The sequence below is a fragment of the Mobula birostris genome, chromosome 5 (assembly GCF_030028105.1).
Source record: "Mobula birostris isolate sMobBir1 chromosome 5, sMobBir1.hap1, whole genome shotgun sequence".
NCBI lineage: Eukaryota > Metazoa > Chordata > Chondrichthyes > Myliobatiformes > Myliobatidae > Mobula > Mobula birostris.
In genome coordinates, this window is record NC_092374.1 from 192,232,640 (window position 1) to 192,245,784 (window position 13,145).

A 13,145-nucleotide genomic window follows, 5' to 3' on the forward strand; every position below is an offset into this window, starting at 1 on the left:
TATATTAATGAATGGCAAATAGGACTCAAGTGGCCATACATGTTTGACTCATGCACTTTACCACGAGTGAATTTACAGAAAACTGCTTTGTGTTGAATGGGTTAGGAGGGCATATTATTGGCAACAACGTTGAATATAAAGATTACTCATCAATCCTTCTCTTGACATAGAGAAGGAATCCCCCGACGGACTGGCACCATCATCCACCTTGAGATTCACGTGCAAGAGTAACTAATGCTTGTCCTTATAGGAAAGGACATATGCCTTTCACGGGGCAGTGGATTCTCAGTGGTCGAGTATATTCCAGACTGACAAGAAGTATTTTAGTACCAATGGGAAATTAAAGGATAGGAATATCAAGAAGGAAGATAGACCTGCAGTAGATCAAACATGGACATTAAAAGTTGTACCATTTTGTAAATTTTTGGTACTTTTTTTTCTTGCTGGTGGTTTGATGTTTATCTTTAGCTTTTTGTATGACACATGGCTCCGGGGTTGAACAACACCTAATGGGGTCTTCCGCCCCCCCCCCCCCCCCCCCACACACACATACTTTTTCTTGCTTAGGAGGGTTTTTTTAAATTATCACCAAAAATTTTTCAATCTTTAAAATAATGTTTTTTTCTTGAGACATTTTAAGTGTTGCTTACTTCAATGTACTTGTGTTAATTTTGGATAATAATAATAAAGATTTGAAAAGAAAGAAAAGTTGTACCATCTTGAAGGAGAAATGGACAATTCCAATTTGTTTTTAGGTACATTAGACAGAAGTTGCAGGATTACACAACACCTGCTTTTAAGACTGCATTAATTTAGATCTCTATGCTATACCATCAATTTAGAAGTAAAACAAAAATAAGTTGTTTGGATTGGGCACAGGCCTCTATTTAGAATTGTGCTCAGCAGTAACAATAGCCCAAATGTACAATTGAACCTGCACATGAATTTAGCTGCTGACCAAGGAATATGAATTTTACTACAACTTAATTGGGTAAAGGTTTGCTAAGAAAAATACCTAATTTTTAAATCCAAGGCAGCATAGTGAAATACTAATGAACCAAGGAAGCACAGAATTGTCGTGCATAAAAGGCAGTACAAACAAGCTTGAAGACAATACCAAATTAGACAAGGCAGTGAATTAAAAGAAGAATACTAATAAACAAGTTATCATGCTTACTGATTTAGGATCTCCTCAGACCTGGTCTGAAGCAGGATATTTAAGTACATACACCTGCTCACTAGCTTTTTTGATTCCTTCATCAACCTAAAAGTAAAAGGCAAGGTGAAAAACAGTTAATACACTTTGCACTGGAAATGTGGCCATTATCCAGACATACAAGTGCAAACGTTTGAAAGACTGAAGTGTTCAGTGAAATGCAGCAATCATAATGAACAACTTTCATGTAGTCCAGTGGAATCTAGAGCCTGGTGTTAAAATTCATCATAGAAGAATCTGCCCAGACGTATGAGAATTGGTGGGAAGCAGGAGGTAGGGATGTGTCATCACTTGGTTGAAAACTGACTGGATTAAGTGGAGGACTAATTCTGCACACTTTCTAAATCATTATTAAGTCAATAAAGCCTGTGACGTCCCACTAGATCTCAAGGGATTTCCACTCAACTGAAATCATCCCCAACCACTTTGATAGTGAACGTGGTTTATGGAAACAATGTCAGGTTGACAGGTAGGTTAAACTATCATTGCGCACACAAGAGTGGAACGATATTTGCTATCAGCTTCATAAAAATAAAAGGTTTAATGCAAAAGAGTTAGAGCCACACAAAAGCTCATTGGACGGTAGCCAGCTTTTAGCTTGGGTATGACCACCAGCACTACATACAACAGTTACAGCCACATGCCAGCATGGAAACTTAGGAAACTGCACGAGTCATACTGAGGATGCAAGAAGTAGAAACAAAGACAACAGTCCCAAGGAACAGCTGTCAAACATCTCCATCACACTCCCCTCAGCCTATCAACAATGTAGGTGTGCAGAGAAGGTGTTCCATGTTCAAACATACCACATGCATTACAGAATTTGTACAAAGAAACATGTAGTTTGTGTATAATTACATGGAATGGTGAAGATTTACCTGTAAATTCTAATAACACCATCGGCACTTTTAATTTCCCCATCTTTACCAAGCAGGCAATCCAACCCTATTAGGAGCTCTTTTGGATCTACAGGCCCAGAACCCATTGTATCAATTACCTTCAAAAAAAACACAAAATAAAGAGGTCAGTATTTTGTTTTCCTCTGGTCAAAAATGTAGTCAGAGTACCATTTGACTCTGAGGTACATGAACTTTATTAGATTCATGACACCATATGTTCGTTGAACAAGGGGAAGAATTAAATTTTCACCCACCCTGCCTCCTAAATCAGTTTTACAAAAACCTGTGTTCTCCATGTTATGAAATCATTGTATTATTTCTGCAAGTGTAATTGTTTAAGAAATGTATTTGTTCTATTGGTTGAAAAGTAAATAAGTAAGAAGCAAAAAATCTTGGCAAAGCGACAGGCTTTCTTGTGTACCTTATATCAAGACAATTATATAAAACTAAACTCTTGCATTTGCTCAGAGTAGCAGCATGTCAAAACTTAGTAGAAAATATTCCAATTTTGGCTCCAGGAATCGAATTGTTACTAGCAATTTACTGGGCCTAAACTTAAATGGATAGCATGAATGAATTTCTTGCAGCTTCAACGAATGGGTAAGACAAAAAAAAGCATTAACGTGAACCTAATGCTTTTACAGTACTAGGATACAACCTGATGTGCTCTATCATTTGGTTGATATTTACTGCATACCACCCTGTACAAAGCGACATTTTTGTATACTGTTTAGATGTGTAATTTAACTGCGCACATCTATTTGTACTATTGTGGAAGCATGGTATCCAATTCAACCATCATAATAGGAACCTCCTCTCTTTATTCTGCTACATACCCCTTGCCCTAAGTGCAACACTCCACACAAGAACAAACTTAAGACAGCATAGTGGTTGGTAATTTCCCAGATATAGGCATAGTCTTATTAGCTCCTTCTTGGCTCAGAAATGTTTTAATACTGCACATTTGACTTAAAAGCCATTGCTGTTACATGTATCCCATGGTTAACAAGACACTGGCTTCTTTAACGATGGCCTACAGAAAACAAATACAACTAAATGCTACTTCAAAGTTGCAGAGAAAAGTTGTACAGATGGATTAATGTGCATGATATTCTAAGTTTAAAAAAAAGCAACAAAGAACTGAATTGTTTTCCATCAGAAGGCACTCATATGTTGCCACATGTAACATTTTCCACATGACTCATACAATATTATTCTTAGAATTTATGCACTTTCCAGTTAGTCTTGGTTCAGGAGTTCCACATTTAGAAAAAAATGTATCTGCACACATTCCATGATGCTGTAAACTAAAAGGAATTTTGCTTTACTGCACCAGTCCATTAAGGACATGGGCACCAAAACAAAATTCCAGTATATACTGCAAACTTACAAGACTGGGGATACTGATTCAAATTGACTTGATTTCAGTAGGTGCAAGCAAACTTGGTTAATGAGGTGGCTGTAATTAACAGCAGGATCATCTATGCTGATCCCAGCAAAACAATGCCATTACTGCTATAACAGCTATTTTGCCAACAATAATCAGAGGCTAATTAAGTGAATTAGAGTTTATGTTCTATTTATACAGAAGAGGATAAGGATGTATGTGGTCAAAGTTCATTCAAATTGAGAAAAAATGGCCAAGTGCTCGTCTTCACAAGTGATGTGTAACTGCTGGAGCCTATTTCAAGTGATTTAATGCCTGTATAATCATGTTCTCAACTAAAACAGTAAGGTATACTGTAATCATATCCCCAACTATAACAGCCAAGGAATTTATTGGGGTAGCATGGTCTGTTGCTAGATGATGCCTCAACCCCAATAATCTAGTTCAGGCTCAGGTGCTGTGGCTTCCTCCAGACCAAATCTTCACCCCAGCTGTAAAAGATCAGCAAACAAGGGAGAATGGACAAAACAAAGAGCAGTCACAGTTCAGCAATCACTAGTAGCTGAATACAGGAATCAGTTCTGCAGATCTCCAGCCAAGGTCCATGAAGACTACAAGGGGGAAGGGGGAAAGAGGATAATATTAATAGTTTTTGCCCCTGTATCAGAGGGGTCTCTGCACAATGTACAAATGCCATTAAGAACAGCTCCAATAAAGCAGATACCTGCCAATGAAATGTTTAGCTTTAAAACAATTCATGAGGCAACTGGTTGTCTTGTGTAAATATGATTACCCGCATTGAGGTGAACTAGCATTGTCCTCCCAGATATCAGAATAGCTGAACTTAAATTCATTTGAGACCGAACATTACTGCTATTTATACAAAACTGATGTTCTCAAAATATTCTGTGGGTTATGGGACTGAATAGTCAGATTATAAAGTATTCAAAACCCTAGGCACAGGGATTTACAGACTTTGAGACCAAGCCACTCACAATGACAGGCATTAAGGGTCAGGCCTGCACTTAATGGTGCAAAAGTCAGGACAACCCAATTTAATCACCTGTATTTTAAATGGAAAGCACAAGACTGTCTACATCACCTTTGAAGATAGCATTGCTAAATATCCAATATCAGAAGCTAGAATTTAGCCTTCTCATATTTGAAAGCCCTTTCCTGGAGTTAGATGGCAGGAAAATATATTGGCTAGTACACCTCACCAATAGTAGTTGGCTTCACCTTCTATTTATATTTCAGTTCTGAAAGGGCAACAAGCCAAAGCTCAAGACACTGCTCAAAACTTACTAGCCTCAGAACAGCCTTGATCAAGATTCCAGAATCTCATTTGACTGAGGCCTCCCATCTAACAAGCTAATTTATTGCAGCTTCAAAGGAATACTGCACTATCTACTGGAATAAATGCAGCAATGAATACTGCAGTAATGATTTGTAAACCAAGTCACCTTGCAGGGACCTTAAAGCTCATGGATGTGCCTGTATAGATGCAAATTGCCAAGACTGAATAATATGTCTGCACTGTTTATATATGTAAGTATCATGCAGCTGGCAGAAAACAAGCTGTTACCAGGTCCCAAGGTTAACTTGATGGATTTGGTCTCCTCTATTTTTGACTTTATAGCATGTGAAAACTTGCACCATTATTAAAATGGTGCTGTTCATTGGAGAACATTCTCCTAAATGAGTCATCTGCAAATATAATTTTCCTAACCTACAGTAGATTTGGAACATCTACTTAAATGGGGCACAAAGTACTCCCATTATATGCTGAATTAATTGACTCACCCCTTCACCATACATGCACTAATCACCAAGGGGGTCAGATTTCAATGTGAAATGAAACATGTATGTTTTCTAAAACTACTTCAGAATTAAAGCCTTATCTGCAGTTCAGATGCCCTCTCTTAAAACACATAGCTATAGAAATAGTGCAGTGCAGGGAAAGTGAACTTGTCAGTCTGCTGGCACAGTTAAATGCAGGTTAATTATGCCATTCAAAAGTAAAATGAACCTATACAACTGTAAACTATCATAAACTCAGCCCTTCTCCCACCATTTCAATCTTACTGGTAGACAAAATTACATGTCTTGTGAGTATCTGTAAGATGCATCCTTTTAAATAGCATCAAGCAAGGCACTGACATCTATCTGTGGGTTTCCCAAGTTAAATTGAAAATCAGTCTAATTCATGGCAAACTAGGAGTAAACTATTTTGTCTTATTCACAAAGCAGCTCTGACCAGCTTTTGCTCACCTATTTCAAATCACCTGATGGTTGAGCAGTACTCACAGGAAACACTGCAGCACAGCTTGCATACATGAAAATGAATGAATATAATATTTGGAGAAGGGTGTAAGGCAATTGGCTAGATACAACCCTCATGTTAGGTAGTCAGGCCTAGCAAAATGAATTTTAAGGCCTTTATGGCTAGTTGCAACTAATGTAAAAGTTCATGTAATTATTTTCAGTGCTTGAACTATGGTCAGCATGCAACTTATGCTTTTATTGTGTTTTAGTGCTTAAATTACATTTTGATTACCCATAGCAGTGCCTAACTACTACAGAAATAAATCTTCAATCCCTTCCAGAACTTTGAACAGGGCCAATTTCAACATTTGAATATAAAGCAAAAGGCTTCCTGTAAAATATGATATATATAACAAACAGCAGCTAATGAGCAACGTTTTTAAAAATGGTTCTTGCTTTCCATTTGCATAATGTAACAAGAGATGCAAGAGATTCTTATATTGTCAGATCCATATCCACCTAGAAAAATGGGTTGTACATCAGTGCAGTGGAGTACAGAGTGGAATACAGTCTAACAAAATTAAACCAATTTTAAGTGGAAGGATCACTGTACCTGTTACCACTGTGCCAGATAAGAGGGTTACAATGATTAATTTATTCAAATGGTTCGATATGCAGGGCATGTCAGCAAGAACTGTTTTCTCCAAACTGCACATTTAGGTCCTTACCTCAGGTGCTGATCTGCCCTAAACCCCTAAAGATAAAAATACTAACACGACTCCATTGCTAGTCTGCAGGGAAGCCGAAATCACTCGTCTTTTACGTGTAAGAAATCATTGGTGGCGCTGGCTTTCCACATAGTTTGTAATGAAAAAGGGCGGTGATTCGCCTAGCTGCAGAACAATAACCTCGCTCCTTCGCACCCGGGAGTGGGCGGGCGAAGTATTGCGAGGTAAAAAAAATCCAACTGAATGCCAATTAACCATGTCGGGTTCAAATTACTGACGCTGCGCCGCATGCTGGAGGTTAATGAAATTAATACGAAGAACATTACCCGCCCCTGCCCCATAAAAGTGAACACGCATCGTGGAAATAGCTTAAACGCCGACTCTCGGCATAACCGCGGTACTCTGTAATCCCACTTCTGCCTCCGAAATTGTACCGGCATAAGGGGATGTGGAAAACAAATGGGTACTTCAGAAATTAAAAATTTGATCGTGAAGCAAGCCCACTGGAACAATGCCGACAATATTTTTTTTATGCATGCAGGTCTCGAATATTTCACTATGGATCTGTTAGAATGGCAAACGTCACACTCGCTCAAGACAGCAATGAAGTCGTGAAATGCAATTAACGTTCAGAAAGGTTTGCTTACCAGTTTGCATGTGGCTGTCACTGATGAGTTTTAAAGTGCAGGATGTTTTTAGCTTCACCTCCCCCTATTCATCAGCCCTACTGTGCTGGGACCTAGACAGTACAAAACCGTGCAAGAATGGCACATAGCTCCAATATGAAAAGTTAAAACCGCTTTCCATATGAAGTTGCTGTCTGACGAGAGTTATACACCTATACAGAAGACACATTAGATTATGGCCTGCAACCCGTTTACCTACGGCCCAGTGGTAACCTGGTCACAGCTACGTTTTTCATGACATTCAATCGATTTTAATTAGAGTGAAGAGGTTGATTGATACCTTGAGAAGCTAATCGCGTTATTTTTTATATAGTTACACACAAGCTTTCACTACCAACCCCCACCGCCAATGAGGTACCAATCAAACTCTTAAAAAAAACACAAATTGACATCGCAAAATGGGTCCACGGTTCCTTGATGCGGGAGAAAGAAAATAATTATTTTTATCACACTACGGCATCTGATCGTCACCTAAGACAAGTAGTTTCCAGTTATTCCTCGAAAGGGGGACGGGGTAGGGGGGGGGAGGAGAGAGGGTTGAAGCACCTTCCAATTTAAAATTGCTGTTCTTCCCCACAGAGCAGCAGCTTCCGATGTGGGGCGGGCGAGTGTCATTTACAGACAGTGGAATCGCCACAGTAAGAGGGGAGAGGGCTGTTACTCTCCGGGATTTGCTGCAGACAGGCGCCTCTTCCTTGCCGAGTCCATTGGCTAAGAGAGAAGTGGAGCTGTGGGGTGGGGAAAGGGGGTGGGGGCTGAAGGTTACGTCACCTCGGTCTGATCTGAGTCATCCGGCCTCTCTGTGGCTCGGGTCCTTGTGGCGTTTCGGATAGAGGAAGGAAAACATGTTTTAACAAGGCAGCAAAAAGCAGCCGCCACCGCCATCTTAGGACAAGACGGCCAGCGACCGCCATCTTAACGAGCAGCCACGGCAAAAAATACATTTTAAGCATTAAACCGAACAGCCTGCTGCAAACTTCGTCCCCCGTCTTGCTGCGTTTAAAACGATTTTTCCCCTTCCCTGGGAGAATTACTTGCAGCAATCTTTATTTACAGATTGCACGACCTTCATTTTTTTTAAAAAAAGTATTTTTAACGCATTTCCTACCCCCCGGTCTCACACACACATACACAAAGCACAATAACTTTACGCTTTTTATTACCACTTAAAAGTGTGTGTGAGCTCATTGTTTTGCAAACCCTACCCCTTCTTCTCCTTTTAACACACTGCCCCTCCCGCCTCATCCGAGCCCTTCATTAATAGGCATATAAAGAAAGAAAAATATCGATTTCATTGCAACCCCTCCCCAACCCAAAGTAACTTTCCTTTTGTTTGCCAAAAATCGAAACTTACTATCAAAACTCTCCTTCAGCGCCTCGAGTTTTTTTATGTGCAAACACAACACAAGGTTGACAATTTTTTTGTTAAAGAGACTTTCATGACTTTGTTTGCAAAGAACTCGGCTTATTTTTTTGTTAAAAAGGAGCTTATGGGTAAGTAGGTATATTTTTGCTGATATTTTTCTCTCCTTTCGCAAGAATTGCAAATATTTTTTGGAAAAAAGTGTCCCAGTTCATCAAAAGCACATGAAAAGGAATTTTGAGGTGCGGCTGTTTTGTTTTGTTATCCTCACACACACACACCCACACAAAGGAGAGACTTCTTCCCCCGTTGTCTTCGCCAATAGCAAAAACCTGGAGAGAAAGAACAAGAGAAACAAGATTAAGTAAACAAATACGATAGAACATACTTAGAAGTCAAAATATTTTTCAAAAAATAACATCAAACCGTTTTCTTTGGGGAAACCCCCAAAATTTACCAGCAGTATACCCTCCCACTTCCACATACCTCAAACCAGACGCGGAATGGCGCTGCCGCATGCGTCTTCCCTTTTATATCAGCATTGCGGACGTCACAGAAGGCCATCACGTCACGTGAAGAAAGCGGTTAGCGTTTGAATCTCATTGGCTAACTGGCAGCATCTCCGGCCACCTCCAAATATTATCCCTCTTTATTTTTCAATATTAACTCCAGAATCTTTATTAACAATCCGAAATAATCGCAATAGTTCCACGGGAAGACTGAGAAAACCGGATTTTAAAATCATATATCTCTCATCCCATTACGAATCGACGGGTGACGTCAGAATGAATTGCAGATATTTGTTGGCGCACGCGCATTGAAACCGACGTGCGAAACTCCAAGTTTATGTTTTAATATCAAATAATTCAGTAGGTTTCTTACTTATGTCCAATAAATTGCGCGCAGTTTGCTTTGAATATTAACGGCATTAATGAATATTAACACTGTTCACGAGCAGAAATTTCCCCTCGGTAAACTGCCGAGAAAAATAAACGAGTCACGTGATACTTAGGCGTTGGCCAAGGATAGACCGGCAACTTTTGCACAACTATAACCGAAAGACATTATTACTTCAGATGTTGAAAGTCTGAAGGAATTCCAATGCAGTGTTCGCCATTATTTTTGAAGCAGAATCGACTTTTTTGAAAGCCAATTTTTGGGCAACACGGCGACGCTGCTGAACTCTCGTAGGTTTTAATTAGGTGAAGTTTCGTTTTTTATTAAAAACAGAAGTAAATCGCGGGTCTTAGGCGGTGAAATCGTTGCAAATGTGCATATTTTAGTTTGGATTTTTTTTTGAAATATTGGCGGGGAGCGTGACCTTTCAACTTTTGGGGCGAGAAGATGGCAGTGTTGGTGAATGGCTTGAGGCTCCAGCTTAGGGCTGTGGTTGGCAGGACTTTACTGGTAAGATATTTGTCACATGGCTATAAAAGTTGTTTTACCCTTGGCTGAAGACTTTGTACGGTTAAACAGCTTTGAGCTTGCTGCGACATCACATTTGTAATATTGTGTGCATTTCTAGTCGCCCATTCAAAGGAAGGATGTGATTAAGCTGCCTGAGGTTGTAGAAAAAGATTCATGAGGATGTTACCGGGCCTGGAGGGGGCTTGAGTTATAAGGAGAGGGTGGATAGACCGGGATATTTTCCCCCTGGAGAGTAGAAATCTGAGGGGTGATCTTTAAGAGGTTTATAAAGTCATGAGGGGAATAACTAAAGTGAATGGTCAGAAGTCCTATGTTATTGAAAGTCGAGTTTATTGTGGTTATGCACCAGTAGACAGGTGCAATGAAAAACCCACTTGCAGCAGCATCACGGGCAGATAGCATTATGAGGGCAGCATTTACAAGAAAAACAAACTTTTTTTTACAAGAGAGAACATGGTAGCAGCTGGAACAGTTTGTGGTTGGAGTGACTCGGGTCCCCAACACTCCTTCAGGCCCTTTTAAATGTCCTGAATAGTGGGAAGTGCACATTTACAGATACACTGGGCTGTCCGCACCACTCTCTGCAGAGTACTGTGATTAAGGGAGATACAGTTCCCATACCAGGCAGTGATATAGCCAGTCACGATTCTCTCAGTTGTGCTCCTATATGTTTGGGAGGCTAAAGTTCAAGGGGGATAGATTTAAATGAGACGAGGGAAAACTTGTTCCACACAGAAGTTAGAAGGTATTGAATCAGTTGGTAGATGATGAATTTTGGGAGTGAGAACTACATACATAATTTGATAGTAAATGTACTTTGAATCCTTTGAGGGAGCAGTAAAGACATGTACAATGTCAAGACTCAGAAGACATTTGGATAGGTTCAAAGGGCATGGGTCAAATACAGCCATAGAGGACCAGCTCAGGTAGACAACCTGGTCAGCATAGATGAATTGGGCCAAAGGGCCTGTTTCTTGGCTCTAAGAGTCTCAATCTTTAATTTCATGGTTTTCTTGTGATTTCTGCTTGTATCTGTGATTCTGCTGCAAGTTTTTCATTCTACCTGTGTTTGTATTAAAGATTAGCTTTCTTTATATGCGCATACACATACAATAATAAATGCAACTTTGACTTTGTAAAGATAAACTGAAAATGCTGTTGATAAGTTGTTCTGTTTAAAAGATAAAACATCTTTTCTAATTCTGTTTCTTTGTGCAAAGGTTGTATGCAATGTATGTTTTCGTGTGAGCGTTGTGCAGCTGATGGTCTGTGTGTTTGGCATACCGCATTAGCTGTGAATAATGTTTTTCATTGCACCTATGCATATGTGTAAAATTGTTAGATTGGTTTGGAAACAGTGCCAAACTTTACTGTTATCCATACAGATCATTTCATCATGTCAGTATATTTAGAACAAAGGGAACAAGCTATAACAGGATACAGAATAAGTGTTAAGACTATAAGCCATTTGACTCATTGTGTCTGCTATCATGGCTGATTTATTATCATTCTCAACCCCATTCTCCTGCCTTCTCCCCGTAACTGATACTCTTGACTAAGCAAGAACCTATCCACTCCACTTTAAATATATCCACTGACTTGGCCTCCATAGTCGGCTGTGGCACTGAATTCCACAGGTTCACTATGCTCTGGCTGAAAAATTTCTTCCTCATTACAAATGGGCACTACTCTATCCTGAGTCTTAGACTCCCCCGGTATAGAAACGTCCTCTCTATTTGCGCTTTACAGTGTTACATAGAGTCCCCATCATTCTTCTAAGCTGCAGCGAGTACAGCTGCAGAGCCATCAAACACTCCTCGTATGTTAATCCTTTCACTCCAGGAGTCATTCTTGTGATACTGCTCTGGGCCCTTTCTAATGCCAGCATGTCTCTTCTGAGATAAGTGGCCTGAAACTGCTCGCAATACTCCGTGTGGTCTGACCAGTGACTTATACAGCCTTCGCATTACATCCTTGTTTTTGTACTCTAGTCCTCTTGCAGAGAATGCTAACATTACATTTGCCTCCTTGTACAGAATCAACCTGCAAATTAACCTTCAGGGAATCTTGCGCGAGGACTCTCTGCACCTCTGATTTTCGAATTTTCTACCAAATTCCTTCTACCAAAGTGCGTGACCATACACTTCTCTACACTGTATTCCTTCTGTCACTTTCTTGCCCAGTCTCTCAATCTGTCTCAGTCCCTTCTCCAGACCCTGTGCTTCCTCAACACTACCTGCCCCACCACCTATTTTCATATTGTCCCTCAATCCTGGCCACAAAGCCATCAATTTATTCATCTAAGTCATTGACATACTGTATTACGTGAAAATAAATGGCTCCCAACATCAACTCCTGTGGATCACCATTCGTCACTGGTAGCCAGCCAAAAACTACCCCACTTTATTCCCACTCTTTGCCTCCAGCCAGTCAGCCAATCTTCTATCCTTGCTAGTACCTTTCCTGTAGTACCATGGGCTCTTATCTTGTTGAGCAACCTCATGTGTGCCACCTTGTCAAAGGCCTTCTGAAAGCCCAAGTAACAATATCCACTGACTCCTTTGTCCTTAAAGAATTTCAATAGATTTGTCAGACAAGATTTACCCTTGAATGAAGCCTTGTTGACTTTGCCCTACTTTATCACGTAGCTCCATGCTGCTGAAATCATCCTTAATAATAGACTCCAACATCTTCCCAACCACTGAAGTTAGGCTAATTGGCCTATGAGCCAATAGGCTGGTCCTGGACTTACTTCCGGGCATAATCTACATATTACTATTTAACTATATATAGTTTTATTATTACTATTTAATTATTTATGGTGCAACTGTAACGAAAACCAATTTCCCCCAGGATCTTTTTTCAGTCCAATGAAACCATTCCAGTAACTAGTGCTTTTCGAAAGATCTGTACTAATGCCTCCGCAATCTCTTCAGCTACTTCTTTCAGAACCCTGGGATGTAGTCCATCTGGTACAGGTGACTTACCACCTTCAGACCTTTCAGTTTCCCAGGCACCTCCTCAGTAATAGCAACTACACTTACTTCTGTCCCCTGACGCTTTTGAAATTCTGGCAGGCTGCTAGTGTCTTCCACAGTGAAGACTAACATAAAATACTCATTAAATTCATCTGCCATTTCTTTGATCACATAACCACCCCTCCAGCATCATTT

The 13,145-nt window shown here is 40.0% G+C and overlaps 2 protein-coding genes across 2 annotated transcripts in view; one reads left to right on the plus strand and one right to left on the minus strand.

Moving 5' to 3' along the window:
- The window catches only part of ppp1r10 (protein phosphatase 1, regulatory subunit 10), a 29,874-nt gene extending 20,951 nt beyond the window's left edge, over window positions 1-8,923 (minus strand). Inside the window, exons 1-3 of the mRNA XM_072259176.1 lie at window positions 8,536-8,923; window positions 2,095-2,213; window positions 1,178-1,264 (exon numbers count right to left, since the gene is read on the minus strand). Of these exons, the coding sequence (XP_072115277.1) occupies window positions 1,178-1,264; window positions 2,095-2,201 (194 nt within the window). The 5' untranslated portion in view covers window positions 2,202-2,213; window positions 8,536-8,923. The remainder of the gene's footprint in view (window positions 1-1,177; window positions 1,265-2,094; window positions 2,214-8,535) is intronic.
- A 616-nt stretch (window positions 8,924-9,539) lies between these two features.
- Window positions 9,540-13,145, plus strand: part of mrps18b (mitochondrial ribosomal protein S18B) — a 31,579-nt gene continuing 27,973 nt past the window's right edge. Inside the window, exon 1 of the mRNA XM_072259180.1 lies at window positions 9,540-9,951. Within this exon, the coding sequence (XP_072115281.1) occupies window positions 9,889-9,951 (63 nt within the window). The 5' untranslated portion in view covers window positions 9,540-9,888. The remainder of the gene's footprint in view (window positions 9,952-13,145) is intronic.